Source organism: Protopterus annectens, chromosome 16.part0, assembly GCF_019279795.1.
Source record: "Protopterus annectens isolate FY-2018-M chromosome 16.part0, PAN1.0, whole genome shotgun sequence".
Classification (NCBI taxonomy): domain Eukaryota; kingdom Metazoa; phylum Chordata; order Ceratodontiformes; family Protopteridae; genus Protopterus; species Protopterus annectens.
This window is the reverse complement of record NC_056750.1, coordinates 375,706,784-375,727,126: the sequence shown is the minus strand read 5'-3', so window position 1 is coordinate 375,727,126 and position 20,343 is coordinate 375,706,784. Positions and strand designations below refer to the sequence as shown.

Here is a 20,343-nt window from a genome sequence, read left to right as displayed (position 1 = left end):
TGTATCAGTGCACAGGTAATTTAAAAACTTTGTTTGTAGCTGTTTAAATCATGACTTTTAGTGCACCTGACTTACAACAATGTAACACTACACCACTGTAATCTGCATGCTGCTGGTATCTGCATGGCAGACCAAACTGATACTCTGCAATAGCAGTAGTGCAGAACTGGGGGGGGGTGAGACAGATAAGTCATAGAGTGCAATGCTGTAGTGAGGAAGGGTACTTACTGATGAAGACATGAGATGGAAAGATAACCGTAAATAATTTTTTACTGATATTTTACATGAACAGAGCCTTCACAGACCCTTTTCAGACAGTTCCTGAGCCACATAAGCAAATGTTATATGTTTGAATAATGAAGACCGGTTAAATTAAGCAGCTTGTCTCTGAGTAATAGAAATAAACTGAAGTATCTGGAGGAAACCTACATGGATGTCGAACAGCATGAAGACGTACACACACAACACAAACACACACACACACACACACACACACACACACACACACACACACACACACACACACACACACACACACACACAAACACACACACACACACACACACACACACACACACACACACACACACACACACACACACACACACACACACACAACACATACACACGCACACACACACCACACAAACACACACACACAACACAAACACACACACACACACAACACAAACACACACACACAACACAAACACACACACACACACACACACACACACACACACACACACACACACACACACACACACACACACACACACACACACACACACACACACACACACACACACACACACTAGCTTCAGCTATGAAAACCACTGGAAAATCTCTTCAATGGGAAGAAGCATGAATGCAAGACGAGACAAGGAACATGGTTGCATTAACAAAGGAAGTCTCATGTATCAAGAAGTTTAAAATGAGTAATCACTGTATCACCCTAGAAAAAGCCAAATGGCTACCCATAAAACAAAGATCTAACCTACCTTTAGGATCCCAACTCTACAAACTACTCCATCTGTACACATTTACTCTTCTTGCATCTAGACTTCACAAAGAGAAACCTCCTCATACAATCTGATACACTATTCATTACTCCAACTTTCATTATCCTAGAAGCAGACTCCACAGCACTGAAAATGCTTTCTCTTCTTAGCACAATACTCTTTGGCAAGCTCTCCCTATTGTTGTTGTTTGTCTTTTCGGCTTTTCCCAGTCAGGGGTTACCACAGTGGAACTCCGGTCCACTAATGACTGACAGTCAATTTTTATGGTGCCGAGTTGCCAGCCCGACGCCCAACCTTCAGCAAAGGCACGCCCATTCACGCATGTCTATTGGAGGCCACTCGACCACGGGGAGGACATGCAGTCTCCACACAGATGGCACTCCAGCTGGGAATCGAACAGGAGAACCTCTTGCTGTGAGGTAACAACGCTACCGCTGTACCACCGTGGATAAGCTCTCTCTATTGACATTAAGGAAATTAGCACTTATTCCAAATTCAGACTGCAACTCAAAAAGCACTTCTTCATCCAAGCCAAAAGCTTCTGCTTTAACACAGGACACCAACTAACCTACCTCCTTTCCGAGGCTCTTCTCCTCTCACAAGATTCACTGAAGACTGGCCTAGTTTAGAAACCAATGTGCATATTGTACATTATACTCTGCTTGATTATACACTGCACTGTGCTTGTTCCCGGTATATACACGGCTTTTTTTCTATGTAATTAGTGTGAACTATCCGGTTATTGCTTACGTTTCTGTAGTTTTGTTTGTGAAATGTTTTGTACTTCTCACAGGCTGAGCCTGAAACTGGAAAATAATGCTCAGTGCATTATGCCAGTAAACAAATTTTATATATAAATATACATACATATGTATATTTACATGGGTCTACTTCACATGACTGAAATCTCATTTGACCGACACCATATCACCGAATTTTCAAAATACTGAAAACTCATTTGACTGAATCTCATTATACTGAATTGCAAGCTATAAATGTGACGTGGTCTTCCCTTCTCCTGTGACTTGCTTGTGATAAAAATAATTACTGTAACTTACAGTGCTGACTGTCAAAATACCAATAGTCATGTGGAAAGAAGTACTGTAGTGTTTTTAAATGTGGGCGTGTCTGTTTACATTTTTATGGGAAGTATCTAAAGTAATATGGCAGATGTTTTGTGCGTTCCCAGCAGTAGTGGCAGTGTGTAGAGTACTGTAAAGCAAGTAAAAGGTATATGCCCTTTTCCCCACTGTAGTGCAATCCTGGAGTTAGTATATATAGTTGGGGGGTGAGGGGGCCACAGCCCCCCCACATTGGGGGGTGTAGCCCCCCACCTAGTTTGGTTTTATATCATCTGGTTTCTGTTAAGAGGGTACATAAGTAGTTTTTAAGTTCTGGAAAGAGTTAGTCATTGGTGTTGTAAGTGTGCATGGTTATGGTTTACAAGTTAGTATTTTGAAATTCTGCATTGTAAGCTTTCAGTATAATGAGTTTCAGTGAAGTGAGTTTTCAGTATTTTGAAAATTAGGTATTTTGGTCTTGGTCAAATGAAAGTCAGTCAAATGAGATTTCAGTCATGGATGGATGTGAAGTAGACCCATTTACACACACACATATCCATTTATATAAATGACTGCAGTTCATTAGACTAATCCGCGGTGGTGGTGGTACTGCGGTAGCATTTTCACCTCACAATAAGACGCTGTCCGGTTTGATTCTCAGCTAGAGCGTCTTCTGCGTTGAGACATGCGTGAATGGGCGTACCTTCATTGAAGGTTGTGCGTCAGGGCTGGTAACTTGGCACGTAAAAATCAACTACCAATCATTAGCGGACCAGAGTTCCGCTGTGGCGACCCCTAACCGGGAAAAGCCGAAAGAGACACAACAACTGCAGTTCATTAGACTATGCTGGCCTTGTATAATTCCCAAAGAGACCAAAGCTCTTCAATAATGGAACAGCATATATGTTAGGGGAACCACAGAAATCAACTGAACGTTTACTTTATTATTATATAACACATGAGAGGTTATCGTAGGATAAAAGTAGCAAAACTCAATTTACTTGATTAGCCATATAACAATGCTGCTTGCGACAAGTAAGGAGAAAGTATATCAAAAACAAAATCTCTTCCGCAATTAGCTGCCCTTAGTGACCAGATTGTTGAATCTAACTGTTCAGCAAATGTTAAAGAACATGACATTTTTTTTAAACTTCATTTAAAAGATATAGTTAATTGTTTGCTAAACTGTTTATTTAACAGGATGGCCATTACCCAATTGCTTTACAATCCCTTCCACAATAGAATAACCCTAATTAACACTTACCCACACAATAAGATACGTCTTCCTTGTATGTTATGATGTTTTCAGGAAGTGGGAAGGCATTTCAATAACACTTATGCCTTCAGCAGGAATTTTAAAAGTTACTTTTTTGCAGTTTTGGCAATTTTTCTTTCTAGTTGCAATGCATCAAAAGATTTTAAAACTACATACAGTTCACACAGTACTGGAAGAATACTGCTTTGAAGAAGCAGAAAGTTAAACTTAGAAGAATTCAGCTTTTACTGTTTTTGCTGACAAACAAACCCTGCAGTTCATGCAGTTTAGAAGGAAAGACAACGGTATAGTTTTTTGACTTTGTCTTGAGTGATAAACCATTTTGCCAAAACTGGGTAATCTGCCCCAAATAATTTCAGAGGATGTTGCATTAAGTAAGGTGTTATGGGGGGAGTATTTCATGGGGAACTTGCTTTACACTCTACCCAGAGTCAATGTTTAAGTTACTTGTAGTCTAGGTTTGCCCAACTGTCCATCAATAGAAATGGTCTGCAACAGTGTATCACTATCTGAAAAAATGCTGATGTGAAAGAGCAACTATTTAAACTTTCAAGGCTGCTCTACTCAAAGCAACAAATACCTTGTTGTTGCATCTTGTTTCAAGAATATTCAAATAAGATTACTCCTTTTAGTGACTTGGCTTCTGGGATTTTGTGTAGAATTAATGGTCTTTTGATGCACTCTCAAGAGACAAACTGTTCTGCACATACAATAGCTGTAAATATTAGGGCATACTTTGACTGTGCAGAAATGCCAACCTCATAGTATCAATAATCTTAAGGATTACTGTTAATAGCAAACACAGATCATGCCTGCATTCATTCTACTGCCCTCACAAACAGTGTTGTAAAATATTTTTCAACTTTAGTGTTGCCATTATTCTCAATGGGAAGAGGGTACCTGGGTATCTTTTTTTATTAAAATTATTGGCTGTGGGCACAGTACCACACTCAAACCTCCATTCCCTAGGACTGATAACACTTCAGAAAGTAAACCAACGTTCTGGTTTAAAAAGAATATTGGCTGTATTTGTCAACGCCTCATTGAGGGTGGCTTTGTACAAGCCAAAACAGTTAATGATAGTGGAGCTCCTCATTAGCTTTCTAAAATGTGGTTCTAAAGTTACTGGGTTTGATGCTTTATAACCCTTGGATATGAACAATGAGCTTTTGATAAAATATCTGATACAGTAATTATGTATACATGTATGCATGCATTTAGTCATTTTACTATTTTATTGTTATTAGACTGCTTAATTGAACGTTTGTATTACTAATGCATTTATTAACTATTTACAATGGTATTTTACATCTGACTTTGAAGAATTTAGTAACTACTGCAGAGTACTGTTATTTGTCTCCCTCTAGTGCTTACGTTCCTATTTGATCTACTTTGACTATTTCTACCCCCTTCCTTTTCATTCCTATTTTTTTAATCTGTTCATTTAGCAATAATCCACAACTGGGTGGGGATAATGCAGGGTTTGCTCATAACTGGCATGATTTGATCACAAGAGTGAAGCCTGACTGATCGTATTAGTAAGGTAAATCATGGATAACCCAGTATCAGCCATGCACAGGACTGGATTACAGCTATTACATGTTTAACATTTTAATTAACAGCATTGTATTTATGAACTTATTTCTGTTGCAACAACAACTGTTTTTCTGCCATGTTCCATGACTGCATCTGGCTTCCTAATGTACTAGCTCTCAACCAATCAGGGACAAATTTCAACAGAATCAGGGACAAATCCAGAAAAACTCAAGGACAATCGGGGACACTTTTAAAATCTTAGTGCTATTAACTTCAGACATTGAAAGAATCAGAGCATATGAATTCATTCACATTTCCCAAAGTAAAAGTCTGTAACTCTTAATTATTGTCATTATTCATTAAGTGTAATTCACCATCTTTTCTCCAAAAGTCACTAGTTTTAGGAGGGATTAAGAGGGACAGAGCTAAAAGTTGAGTCAAAATCAGGGCCAGTTGAGAGGTATATAATACCAATGCTTCCATAGTACACTAAGTAAGATGCAGTCTGTGCCATGTGCCACTTTTTTTTGGAACCAAGGAGTGTGCTTGCATCCTATGGCTTATGTGAGGACACTTGCATAACTCCTGATGTTTTTCACATAAAATAGTTGTACATGTTATTGCATGTTTTGAATGTGCAGAGACACCAAACTCATAACATCAACAGTCTTGCGGATGGATGGCAAGCTGATATTTTTATTTTAAGAGTTTGTAGATATTTTCTTTCTTTCTGTTTTTTTGTCATCATTGTTTCAGAAGGCTGGAGAGTTGTCTCCTACCTGGTTCATGGCCTGGTTTCCTTCCTCCACTTACAGAAGTGCAGAACATGGTGAGTTTTGTCTATAACAGCTACAGCCATCTGGATTTATTCCTGTGGGTAATGCTGGAAGCTGGATTTACAATGGGCATGCTGACTGGTTTCTAACCAGCGTCCTCACTTTAGAGTTTAGCAATAATCCATAACTGGATGTGGGCAATGCAAGATTTTACCCACATATTGTATGGCTTGATCACAACTGTGAAGCCTGAGTGATTAAACAAAGGCAACTGTGGGTAAATCCTGTGTTACTCACATACAGGAGAAGAACACTACTATTACATAATGACATTATTCAACATAAAAAGTCTTACATTTTAAAGATAATGTCTTGTATAAAAGGATTTTAGCACTCTTCTGCCATGTTCTGGTAGTCTGGAGCATCCAAGACATGTATTGGGCATGGTCTGTGGCTGCCCAGTTCATTACTCTCTGCCTTTTTTTGTCTGCTACTTTATTTTTTGTGGAGCGTCTACGTGGCATGAGTAAGCTTTCAAAGAATGAGCAGATGATTTTTAAATAAACTGTTGTTTTTTGGCAGATGATTGAGGAATGACTTCTGTGTTTCAGCAGTTATTGGTTTGTGTTACATCCTGTGGAGCTGTTTGTAGTGGTGCCCACGACAACAACGTTTGTAAACATCTTTTTAATGTACTGGATTGTTCTGCTACGCCAAGCAGTTTCCTGTTTTGTTTTGTTTTTTTACTTACATTTTAAATTCTCTGCTTACACATGTGGAGCGTGGAGCTGTTTGTAGTGGTGCTCACGACATCAACGTTTGTAAACATCCTTTTAATATACTGGATTGTTCTGCTACGCAAAGCAGTTTCCTATATTTTTTTTTTTACATTTTAAATTCTCTGCTTACATAAGTGGAAAAAGACAGTAATTTGACCAAACTTGTTTCTGTGAGGAACACACAATTTACAGTAAGCACATTGGCTATTGTATACCTTAAAAGGTATCTTCAAAAGCCAAAAGAAAAGTCAGTAGAAGGAATAAGAAAGCAAGTGCTACAGGTTTTTGAAATCCAAGCAAAAGTGGACTAAGCTTTCATCTTGCAGTGTTTGATGGTCTAACAACACAGACTTCTTACTTTCCATGTAAGAGTCCAACCAACACAGGACACCAGGATCGGGGACTGTAACATTCATAGAGTCTGGGAAGACTGGAATCTTCCTATCACCTGCATGACCCAGTGGGTTCCTGAAGTAATTGTGGCTTGCTGTTTGTCACATCACTGCTAATAAAAAAGTGGCACTAAACACAAGCTATAAAGAGAAAGATCACCCCAACAAATAACTGCAGGCCTGCAAAGTGACATCTCAAAGGTACGAAATTATGTGAATAAAAGTTTGCTGTTTTTGCCATAAAAAGGACCTTTCTCTGAAGTCTATAAGCAACATAAAGAGTTCGATGGAGCTGAGGGCTGGCAGTAAGAATGACAAAAGGAAAGAGGCAGCAACAGTAAGAAGAGAGGCAAAGTAATGAGTAAATACACAAAACGGGGAAAATAAGAATCTCTCTCCCAGTAAACTGCACCAATCTGAGGTCAGAGGCATAAACATGCAGTAACACACATTCTGACAGGTCTGGTACTTCTGCATTCAGATAGTTGTCTGGATAGCTGGAGCGATGTCAATGGCTCTCTGCTTCCCTCTTGTGGTCTTAATTTTCAGGTACATCACAGAATATAAAAATATTGGTAAAATGGGCATGCTGTAATAATGCCACTTATTAGATCAAGACAGGCTTTGCAGTTACTTGAGCTTTCATGCTAGGACAAGGCTAACTCCCAACCAAGGGCTCATGCCAGCTCGAAAGGTTGAGTAACTGCAAACCTGTATCAGTCCAATAAAAAGGTATTATATCACACTTGTAATTCATCATCTTTGTATTTTCAGTTACTGGACAAAAACGGCATTTCTTAAGTTTTTTTCTACCACAACGTACATCACAGTGAGAACTGCTTAAAGGCATGTACAGAAGTCCCAAGATAAGTACCGCTGTTTATCACAGCAGTCCTAAGAAAATGAAGTGAGGGCATTTTAAGACATCTTACTGTACTCCCACCTTTACGACATATGCACCGAAGAAAAAAATTAGAAAGGCCTGGACACTTCAATGCTACACAAGTGAAAACTGAAAAAAACATACTTGTTCAGGATTTGATTTGCACAATAAATAAATTGTGGCAGGACATGTACATAATTTTGTCTTCCAGATGTGGTGGATGGTTTTCCTAAAAAAACAACCTAAATACCAAGAGTTAATGTTTACGTAAATCAAAACATCTCTTTCTGCAAAAGAAAAAAAGCATTTTCGCAAGCACACTGAATACTTGGGCTACAAAGAGGAAATCAGAGTTCCTGATGAGCAAAGGTCTAAGCAAAGTACATGCTTTCAACAAGGGAAGCACCGGACATTACATTAAAATAAATGTGTTCCTAAAATAAATGCATATAAAAGAAAAAAATGAACACTCGTCATGTTCTGTTCCTTTCTAACAAAAATGTTTTAGTTTATAAAAAAAGCAAGGTCAGCTGGAGGGCCTGAGGGACGGGATATTTTTAGATGAGACAGAACATGTAGAAGAACAAGACTCAAACTTACCAAAGCATTGCCACGTTTTGTAGAGACCCAAGTAAACGTATAACAAAATTACTGACTCTCAAATCCAGATGCCCCAACTACTTTCAGTGAAAGACTAACACAGAATTATTACACCCACATCATGCTATTCACATCCAGTGTTTGATTTGTCTTTATGCATTAAGAGGCATGTAATGATATTACACCCATCACCAGGTCTATTTAAAACAAAATGTCATTTCTGATATCTTCATTTATGGTTTATTTCTTTGATAGTGTTTGATTCAGCATTTCAACTTCTCATCATGTGTCAGACATAGATATGTGCATAATCAACAGAAAGCAATTCATTAATGCTCTCTAGAGAATAGTTCATGAGAGTCCCACCTAGACTGCTATAGTCACCTCTAGAGATTCAGTCTTTACAAATACTTAGGAAGGAATGCTGCAGTATATAGGATGGCAAGGAAAAAGATGCAAATTTCTGAGCAAAAAGCATAGCACAAGAGATTTACAAGTTTACAGGCGAAGAACAGGCAGGAAATGCTAGATGTGATAAAAATTAAATATTTTAAAGGAATAAGTAAATTAATGCAGTATTGTACTTTTTAGAAGACGAGACCCAGAGTAAACCAACAAACACACAGATGGTACAGCTCAACTGAAAATGCATATTTCAAAGACAGAACAATACATAAGCAGATTAACCATATCCAGCTTAAGGCATAAATTAAAAAGCAGTGGGGGGGGGGGGGGGTTCAAAAAGGCATGAAAATGACATACCAAGGTTGATGTGCAGAAAGTAGAAAGATTTGTTACGCATGATTAACTCATTTCCTCAAACTTACACAGCTAGCTTAGTGGGGATATGGTAAATCAGCTGATCATGGGTTCTTACAAGCTGCCCAGACTGATATTTACAGGTCTGACATTGTTACAATGAGCTTCCCTTCAGAATACAATGAACTCTTACTGTTTACATGTTAACACAGACAAATATACACACTGGTTCCTGGTACAATGAATAGATATGTTTTTATGTACACTCCCAGCAAATCATCAAGTGTTTATCTTCTTGAAGCACCATCTTCTTCTTCTTCTTCTTTTGGCTTTTCCCAGTTAGGGGTCGCCACAGCGGATCATCTGTCCGCTCATGATTGGCAGTGGAGTTTTACGGTGTCGAGTTGCCAGCCCGGCGCCCAACCTTCCACAGAAAGCACACATGTACGCACCTATGCCTATGGCCAATTTAGAGTGTCCAATCCACATACAGCATGTCTTTGGGATGTGGGAGGAAACTCACGCGACCACAGGGAGGACATACAGACTCCACATAGAAGGCACCCCAACTGAGGATCGAACCAGAGAACCTCTTGCTGTGAGGTGGCAACTACCCAAGAAGACTGAATGCTGTAACTAAATCAAAAGGTGCTTCAATAAAGAAATATTAGTTTAAGGGTGTGCATGCTTATGCAACTAGCTTATTGTACATTTTTTACTTTTTATATTTTTCCCCTAACAGATTTGTTTGTTTTTCAATTGAATTGTACAGCTTATAGGTCACATTAAAGGTGGGAAAAGTTTTGAAATTATTTATTGTGGTCTCATTTTTTTATACAAAGCTTCTAAAAGTCCTTTACACCCACAGTATGAAATCACTAAAAGCTAAAGCAAATGTACAAGCAAAATAAAGATACACATTCCTCTATAAAAAACGTTGAAACTCTTAAACCAACCCTCCTAAACTAAAATCTACATTTAGACTGAAAGAAAAAGTAAATCAAACTAGTAAATAAAAAACTGGCCGAATGTCCTATTCATTTAATGTGAAGAAAGTAACTTCAGATGCAAAATAAGCTAACACAACATAGTACCACCCACAAAACACCACTGTCCACATGACTCTATCCACTAATAATTAAATTAATTCTTTCAAAAATGAAAAAGATAAATAATAAAACGCAAAAGATTGACTGCAAGTAGCCAAGTAGAAAGTGGCATTATTGAAAACAGACTTGTTCTGTCTACTGTAAAGGACTGAAAATATATTAACATAGATATATAAAACTAACAATGCCAAGAAACTTCATTAAGTTACTGAAACTATGTCAAAAGCTGAACTGGCAATACAAAAAAATGATCAAAAATTACCTCAAAACTAGACTACAAGCAAACTCACAAATTATCCATTAAACTTTATTTATTGATTCAAAAAAGCCAACAAAAAACACCTAAAATCCCTATAAAACAGAAACTTACCCTGGGATTCAGAAATATATTAGCTCTGTCCAAACACTATGTAATCTTATTGGCTTGTTTTTAAAACGTTCCATACTTCAAGAAATGGAGCAAACTAGTCTAGTACAATTAATGCCACTCAACCTAAGTGAAATGACATTTCATTCAAACTGAATGAAGACCTAGCTACACTACCTCCATTCTGTGAAATCCAGAAAATTAAAATAAATAAATAAATAAAAAATAAGCAGCTAGGTCACAAAGAGATTGCTATACCAACACAAAAAAATGCATAAGCAAGGAATATGTGAGCACCTAATTGGTGTGATGCATAAAAGAGCTTCCTCTATAGGTTTAAAAAACTCAGTTCTGGAGTTTTAACATCACTACTCATCAAGAAACTTGTTTTGTAAACCACACAATACATTAACCCTTGTCTAAGGTCCAGGTCATTTACCAATTGGTTTAATTTGCTAACAAATACTTTTAACTTATTAACTGTACTCATGCAACAAAGTGCATACTTTCAGCAGATCTGCAGTTGTGTAAATGCCATAGTTTGTATCACTGAACACCACAAAACTGATTCAAGGATCTTGGGTATGGTGCCCTCGCTACATCTTCAATGCAAATATTACCTGGGTGCACAGCCTCGATATACCATGTCAGCACTCCATAAACAATGGCGTCAATGATAAGCATAACAACAGAGAGCAGCAAGTTGAAGTCATCCCCTTCTACTGGCGACTGACTTAGGGTATGCCACTGAATGCCCACACCAGACACTTCATAAAGAGCAAAGTACTTTGAGCCGAGTCCAAACGCAGTGGTAGACATCAGTGACTGTAGAAAGAAAAACAGAAATACAATCAGAAATCCTTCTGCTACAGCAGTGTGACAGAGCAAGAAATGCACATTCAACACAGGTACAGAGTGTGCTCTTTCAGGATATTAATATCCTTCTATCTCTAACTATTTCTGCAGTTACACAATCAAATGTTATCGGAATGGAGGCACTATACACAGCAGGCTTACTCACCTTTTGTCTAGCAAGCTTTAGAAATGGGCATGGCTACTGAGATTTCACATTTGGACTTATGAGAAGATCAGTTCAAAAAGGCATATTTCATTTTTTATTTAATTTCTTAACTAAGTGGGTGGGTTGATCAAACTGACCCTTTTCAGCCATGACCCAGTCATGTCACACAGTAATATAAACACAAATGACAGTAAGACATTTCCCAGCTGATACAGACTTTCTGCACCAAACACAAAGCAGCTTATCATGGTTCAAATGTTAAAATTCCAATAGCAAGGTTGTATGTTTGAGACTAACAATATAAGGTAGCACTCATGCTTTAGAAACAGTCCTGAATAAAAGTATATTGACTGTTGTAGTACATTAAAAGACTCACAATAACTTTAGCAATGGATTACATTTGGATATTGCTTCACAGATTACATCACTGGTTACATTAACTATGTCAGGTGCAGTACAAAATGAAAAAGTTGATGCATACAAATGTAAAGTCAGAGGTCACAGATGATAGAAGATTTAAAGTCTAAAGTTAAAAAAATGAAGGCTGAAAGAACTGTTAAGGAGAACTATAGGTATTACTTGCATAAGTAGAGAGTAAATTCATGGGGATACTGCTAGAATTAACTGCAGGTTGTAGAGGCTGCCCCTGGGGTGCACCTATGTTCCTCATGGACAGAGGTAGCCTGTATTAATCACAGACCCACTCTGTTCATAAATTCATTCTGCAAACAAACTGGGATACTCGGGCTTAACAAGGCTAGGCTTGTAAAGGCTCTAGAGCGACTAGCCTAGTAACATCCTATGAATCTGTGAACCTATTACATGTAAAGAAAGGGATTTTTAAAAGGAGGAAAGGAAGGGCCTGTGTGATGGGACTGAGTTCAACATGGCATAGCTTAACTCAGAGAATGCTCTATCAGTTGTAGTTAAAGTGAAGATATGCCTTTGTAGGGTAAACAAACATGGAGTTTGATTTCTTAAAGAATAGCAGGTAATGAAATAGGAGAGTTTGTGGGCTAAATGTAGACAGAATTCATAACTGAGAGTGGTAGACAACAAAGCCACGGACAGTAATCAGTAGTCTAGTAGTTGAATCTAGAATATAACGACTGATCACTTGCTAGCAAGCCATAGAAAATCAACATAGTTTACACTGTGAAGATTGTAGAAGACTTCAATGGAGGTGGTCAGGCAGAGATGACACACTAATTTTGGAAATACGGTAATCTTTACTACTGCTTTTCTACAGTCAACAGTCAGATGACTGACAGATTTCTAAGTATAGTTTAGTGTAGCAAAGATCCTCGGAACCATTGTTTCTACACAGTATGAGAAATTTACAACTGGATCTAACTGAGGAGTGGACCTAACCGAATTGAACTGTGAGTACTCAGTTGTACTGTGGGTCTTTTATCTGCAAGTCAGAGGCATTGGCTAACTTTGTGAAGTGCCAAAAATCATTGTTTTGTTTTTTTTTTTATTTGAATTTATGTTTATTTTATTGTTATTGAAGCAATGACATACAGGGTGGATTGTTTCTGAAGCTGGGCTTGTAATTCAGAAGTGTAGTTAACTGATTTTAAGAGTGGATGATCACTTGCATAGACGATCATTTTATGATGGGATAGGTCTGTTAGGGGAGAGTTAATGAATAATGAAAGGGGATAAGACCTAATATTAATGCCAGTTTAGGAGCATAATAGGTTGGCTACAGACAAGCCGTTTTGTTTACATTTTATGCTTGAGCTTCCCTGCATCTTTTCATGGATGCCAACTCTTCTGCTGGCCATGAAAACGTGCTTACAAATGTGTAAGTGAAATAAGCAGCATGTGCATTCAGTCAGTACTGATGCTCATCACACTAACGCTGCAAAACTGTGTAGGCTTCACGTGAAGCCTACACGACTGTTAATGAATCCCAGGGATAGTATATCGATGTTCCAACTATAACTTGGAGAAGGTAAATAAAAATGTGAGGGGTGGTTGGTGGGAAAATGGTGTGTTATACAGGGGAAATATTCTGGCATATAAAACTGAACACTAGTAGCTTATTGGCCGTTTTGGGTCAATTCCTATCTCTTTCAGTTTCCCTGCTTTAAAACCCGCATTTGCGTGGTTTTGCGCCAGTATACAACTCCGCACAGCTCCTTGTGGTGTCCTGCAGAGTGATACAGGCAACAGAGATACCCAAGAGAGACTTTTCCAGATTTAAGTATTTTTTTCTCTGTTTTTTTGCTCCGACTGCCTTTTCCGGCCTAAAAAGCAAATTTCTAACTGATCTGTGCTTTAAAAAGTTTAAATTGCATTTGCCTTCTGCTTTTTACAGTTTTTGCACTTGTTTTATATCAATTTAAGTCATTTTTGTATTGTATAACTGTTGTAGGCTACACACTAAAGTGCACTAGCCTGTTTATAGCATTTACAGTGTTTTCTGAGTGTTTTTCTGCTGTTTCCTGAAAAAAACAAAAAAATATTCTCTTTTCCCACCTTTGCTGAACTAGATTAGTCCAGATTTCAGGTTTTCCTGAATTCTGGACTGTGGTATAGTTTCCTGTGTTGCCCATATCCTTACTTGGATAGGAGGAAGCTTCTCTGTTCACCAGTGAGAGTGGGGAGCTTTGAGCAGCCTATCTGTCCCTGGAGGAGTGGTCTCATCCCTGAAACTAGTAGCTTATTGGCTGTTTTGGGTCAATTCCTATCTCTTTCAGTTTCCCTGCTTTAAAACCCGGATTTGCACGATTTTGTGCATAGCGCAGCATGGGGCAGTGCTGCTTAAATGGGTTTAAATTATTCCCGGCACCACAAAGTCTGCTCTTCACTTTTTCCCTTAGAACTGTTCTAAATCTCAAAGTAAGCACTCTATTTTCATTCTAAAGCCCTGCAGTTGCTCATATAAGTAATCTTCTAAGTAAGCACTAATAAACTTAAAGCACTACACCCTCTTATACTCCCTTTAAGTACTTGGCTTCCTACTGGTCCTTTTTGATCAGTCAAAAAGTAGTTCCTTATACTATTCTGGTATGTCCAAAAGTCAGTTTCAGGTTTACTCTCCAGTCCAGCTGGTGAATCTGGGAATCTTGAGGCAATGTTACAATTGCCTTATGTACACAGACCACACTCTCCTCCTCCCAACAAGCTCAAATATATGTGAGAGATGCAACTATATAGCCAAACTGGAGGCTGAGCTCTCTCAACCCAGTACTGGCGCAGTCAGTCAGGTGGAGAAGGTAACCACACACACCACAAATCCAGTCTAACAAAGACCTATCGCAACAGCAAACCAAACACATAAACACACAAAAACATACTCGGAGGCTCTAAATAAAAATCTGCCCAAGCAGCAGAGACCTCCAAAGCAGACATCCAAGCAACCGCTACCCCACAACAATATCCACATATCACATAGTTCACAAAGTCAGTGTGCCACACAGTCACAGCCCTTAAGGCTAAACAACACACCTAATACACTTGTAATAGGTGACTCTGTTGTCAGACACACTGACGTCCCACTCACCAGGCTGAACAAGCACTCAGGTCACTCCAAAGCAAGTACAAATATGACTCCGTCATTGCCCATGCTGGTGTGAATGACCTGAGACGTACCTCCCTGGACTACATGAAAAGAGACATAAAAGAGCTCTCTGATCATGTAGCCCAGGCCGGTATGACCCTGACCTTGAGTAGCATCTTACCCTCACCAAGAATGATGCCACAGTATAAAGACAAAATGATCAATTTTAACAATTGGCTAAAGAATTGGTGTCATTCAAAGGGGATCCAGTGTCTGTCAGCCTGGGATGACATGCTCGACAAGCCACGTTGCTTCACTATGGACGGCTTGCACCTGTCACCCCTGGGCTTTCGAATACTGGCTAAGGCTCTTGCCATCCCCATAGTGCCTTTTTTAGTCAAGGCTCAAAAGACAAACCCACCTCCATAGACAACACAAGGAAAAAGAAACTAAGGGTAATGCTGCTCAATGCCAGAAGTCTAAACCTCAAGATGCACGCACTTGAGGCTCTTCTCAGTATGGAGAATATCGATATCTGTGCAGTAACAGAAACCTGGTTCAAGGCTCCCGAGAGCACCCCAGCACTACCAGGTTATACCTCATACCATGCTTTTCGGCCCCAAAACTCGGACCAAACCACAAAAGGAGGGGGAGTATCCATATTCATCAAAGATACCCACACCTCCAGGTTAGTGGCACTGCACAAAGCATCAGAGACCATCCATGTGCAACTAACAGTGGGTAAAACTGCCTTTCAGTTTGTAGCCTGCCACAGACCACCCTCCCAAACTCAGGAACCCCACTCGGCTTTCCTGAGAACATTGGAGAATATGAAGGTCTCTCCAAACACCATTATACTGGGTGACTTCAACTACCCAAACATAGACTGGGAGCACTACTCAAGCCCCAACACCCTCGCCCAACGGTTCCTAGAATTTATAAACTCAAATGCTATGGAACAACTGGTCACCACTCCCACAAGAGGGGAAAACATATTGGACCTGATCATCACCAACATGGGGACTCTATGTTCCATATCAGAGATATACCCCTCATTGGTAAGATCTGACCATAAATTAATCTCACTGGACATCCATATCCTGTCCCCACCCCCAGCCAAGGAAACCACGGTGAAGAACTTCTCAAAAGCAAACTTCACACTTCTCAAAACCGAGGTGGAATCCTTCAAAGCCCCCGGGCCAGTAGAAAATATGGCCCAAACCGCAGAATCCTTTACAAATGCATTCTATGGACACCTACAGGAATGTATGGACCGTGCTATCCCAAATAAAACCAAGACTCACTCCTCCAAAGGCAGGAGACCTGTCTGGTGGACCCCAGCCATAAATAAGCTACACAACAGAAGGAGGAAGCTACTACATGATAGAGCAAAATCCCAAAAAGGAAGGCATCTCTGATCAGTACTAGCAAGAAACTACGATCCCTCATAAAATCATCTAAGGCCAGCTTCGAAAGAAAAATTGCACAAGACGCTAAAGATAATCACAAGGCCTTCTTTAGTTATGTCAGGAACCTGGGTGGAAACTCCCAGATATGCTCTGAGTTATTGCAAAATGACAAAAAATACACTGGACCCACAGACATTGCCAACATCCTGGCAGACAGGTTCAGTGCAAACTTCTCCTCCCCTTCCCCCCCCAAAAGAGCAAATGTCTATCCCAACAGAGTGTAGCCTCCCTGACATCACAGGTGCACAGGTGAGAGCTGCCCTCTCCAAAGCAAAAAACACAGCATCAATGCGACCGGACAGTGTCCCGGGCTGCGTCTTACACGAGCTCCAAGAAGAACTGAACCCTCACATAATGTCACTGTTCAATCTCAGCCTTACTACAGGATATGTACCCACGGAATGGCATACAGCAACAGTGGTCCCACTCCACAAAGGTGGTGCCACAACGGACCCCGGAAACTATCGCCCTATAAGCCTGACTAGCCTGGTCTGCAAAGCTATGGAACTTATCATCATGGAACTCATAAACAAAGACATTGGGAACCGCCAAACACTGAATCCTACCCAATTCGGCTTTGTTAAGGGCAGATCTTGCCTCCTGAACTTGGTTGACTTCATTGAAACAGTCACCAAGGCCATAGATGAAGGGAAGGTAGTCCAAACAGCCTACCTGGACCTTGCAAAAGCCTTCGACACAATACCCTACTCGGGCATCATAAATAAGCTCACCAGCTTAAATATCAACCCCTATGTCACAAGATGGGTTGCAAACTGGCTCAGGGGATAGAGCCCACATGGTCAGAATTGCAGGTGCCATGTCAGACTCTAAACCAGTTACAAGTGGCGTCCCACAAGGCTCAGTGCTGGGACCTCTCTTGTTCAGTATATATTTCTCTGAGTTACAGGCTAACACGGGAGGACTATGGCTGACCAAGTTTGCAGATGACTGCAAACTGGGTGCCATAATCGACTCGCCGACTGACACAAGCATCCTCCAAAAGGGTCTCACAGAGACAGATAACTGGTGCCAGAGCCATGGCCTAAAGCTAAATGCCAAAAAGTGCATATAGTCATCCCCTTTGGGGAAAAACAAAGTGCCCACAAATCACCACATAGGTGGTAATCCATTAAGTACGGAAGTAGTAGTTAGGGATTTGGGGACCTAAGTAGATAGCAATCTCTCCTTTGACAATCACGTTGCCAAAGGGGTTAGAAAGACCTTCTATATATCCCATCTTATCACGAAAGGGTTCACATCTAGATCAAGAGAGGTCATTGTGCCCCTCTACTCATCAATCATCAGGCCCATAATTGAATACAATGCCCCATTCGGGATGTACCTTACCCGACACCTGCAGCAACTGGAGAGACCCCAAAAGTACCTCACCAAGAGGATCAAGGGACTCAAACAGATGCCCTACGCAGTTAGGCTAAAGAAACTCCAGCTCTACTCAGTTGCTTACTGCCTACTCAGAGGCGATCTGTGCCTGACGTATAAAGCCATGTCCAACCCAGAATTAATGGACATGCTCCACCTCAGGAAATCCAAATCCCTTAGAGCTAAACCTTAGCACAGAAATAAATAGGACATGCTGGAGGGACAGACTCATATCCCAGAGGCTCCCCTCACTCTGGAACAAAATTCCAATCCATGTTAGGCAGAGCCTCTCAATGACCCTCCAAGAGAAATCTTGACAAGTGGATGGGAGATCGTAGGTTTACCCCTGGGATCTCTTCTGTGTCCCTACTAGACAGAGGCACAGTAAACTAACATTAAAAGGGCTATCTTCTGTGACCTACTATACAGAGGCACAGTCAACTAATCTAAAAGGGTGGCGAAAGCCAAACACACTCTGGCTACGCCATGCCCTAGGGCAGATAGCCTAGTATCAACCTATGAACTAGAGAACTGACTGCCAGGAATAAGCAATTCTATTTCAGTTTACAACTATTATATAGAACAGCAACTGAGATTTAACTTCTAAAAAAAATAGATTAATTTAACTGTTTTGTGTATATTAATATTTGAAATGTGTATGGATTTGTATGCGTTGGCGATGTGGATGTTTTTAATATGATTACTGGCTATGTGCTCACCGATCACATGGAGGTTGATCATGTGATTGCTGACATTCAACGTACTTGTGCTTATTAGTTAATTCTGATGAAGTCTGGTATAACTATAAGGATGAAAGTGATCAGTTTCAGTTATTAAACTTGTTTCTGCAAAGTCTGGTTGGGTTTTATTTTTTTTTGTTGCGTTTTCTCCTGTGTGTCATGCTTGAAGGAATTTAGTGTTACAATCTCATTTATGGTGAGGAAGAAAAACTTCCAGAAGATCTATTTATTTACATTTCTTAAACTTCTGTGAAAAATACAGATGTAGTGTTTAACTGCTGTTGATTGATATGTCTGCTGTTTGGTTAAGTTGGATTTTAGGAGGCTTACATTCATTTCAATGTCTCCTGAGCAGGAGAGTTTCATGAAGACATAATTATGTTTTTCAAAGGTTTATATAGCTTATAAGGAGGAACAGTAAGTATCTGTGCTAGGAGAATGTTTGAGAATTTTATTAATGGACACATTTCTTCCAAAGCACACAGCAGTTATGTTTATAGAACTTTTTGTTGTTTTATTCATATCTTAAGAAATGTCTGATTTGTGCCGGGGGGGGGCATGTCAGGTTTGATGCAGAGAGGTTATTATGTCTGGTAATATTTTTGTAACCTAAGTACAAAATGGTAGAGTATCAAGAAGTGTAAGGTGAGTAGAAAGGACTTAGTATGCAGTGGTTAACCTGGTTGTGTTGAATAAGGATTTGTTATGCAGTGGTTAACCTGGTTGTGTTGAATAAGAATTTGTTATGCAGTGGTCAACCTGTTCATGTTGGGTAAGGATTTGTTATGCAGCGGTCAACCTGGTCATGCTGGATAAGGATTTGTTATGCAGTGGTCAACCTGGCCTTGTCAGATAAGGATTTGTTATGCAGTAGTTAACTTGGTCATGTTGGATAAGGATTTGTTATGTAGTAGTCAACCTAGTCATGTTGGATAAGGATTTTTATGCAGTGGTCAACCTCATGTTGGATAAGGATTAGTTATGCAGTGGTCAACCTGGTCATGTTGGATAAGGATTTGTTATGCAGTGGTCAACCTGGTCATGTTGGATAAGGATTTGTTGCACAGTGGTTAGCTTGATCACATTGGATAAGGAACAGGTTTGCACAGGCTGCTTACAGAAGTGGGAAAGTTAGCTAATAAGTCAGCTGTTGTAACAGGAAAGTTGTGTAGCAGATGGTGTGTGAAAGTGAGGGGAATGCATTGAGAGTAGTGATGCAGACAGCTAAGAACTGAGAGGTAAAACTGAAGTGGGGTAAGCTTTTGTTGCATCAGAGCATTTAGGTCAAATAATGTAGCATCATGGATAAAGAATAGATATTTAAAACAATTAAAGGGGAAGAGACACACATTTTCAACAGGGTTTAATGGTAAAAATAAGTCAGCAGCAGAAGGGTAATAATGGGACTTTGCTGTCATTACAGACATAGAATAATTTAATGTAATGTAAAAGAGGAGGAATGTGAGAGAAAGGGAGATCTAAATGGGGGGCAAAGGGACTTGTGCTACACAGAGGCTGCTAGACAGAGAGAGCAAGACATGTACACCCACACCCACCCATAAAGGGTGGAGAAGGACAGACAGCATGTACTACCACCATAGGTTAAGGCAGGGATTAACAGACTGAAGTTGTAAGGCCCCTTCCGTCACCTGAAGGTATTGG

The 20,343-nt window shown here is 39.8% G+C and overlaps 1 protein-coding gene across 1 annotated transcript in view; it reads right to left on the bottom strand.

Moving 5' to 3' along the window:
* ABCA2 (ATP binding cassette subfamily A member 2) overlaps nucleotides 1–20,343 on the bottom strand; it is a gene marked incomplete in the record, with an annotated part of 2,505,641 nt that overhangs the window by 777,690 nt on the left and 1,707,608 nt on the right. The window contains 1 exon segment of the mRNA XM_044058216.1: nucleotides 11,181–11,385. Within this exon segment, the coding sequence (XP_043914151.1) occupies nucleotides 11,181–11,385 (205 nt within the window).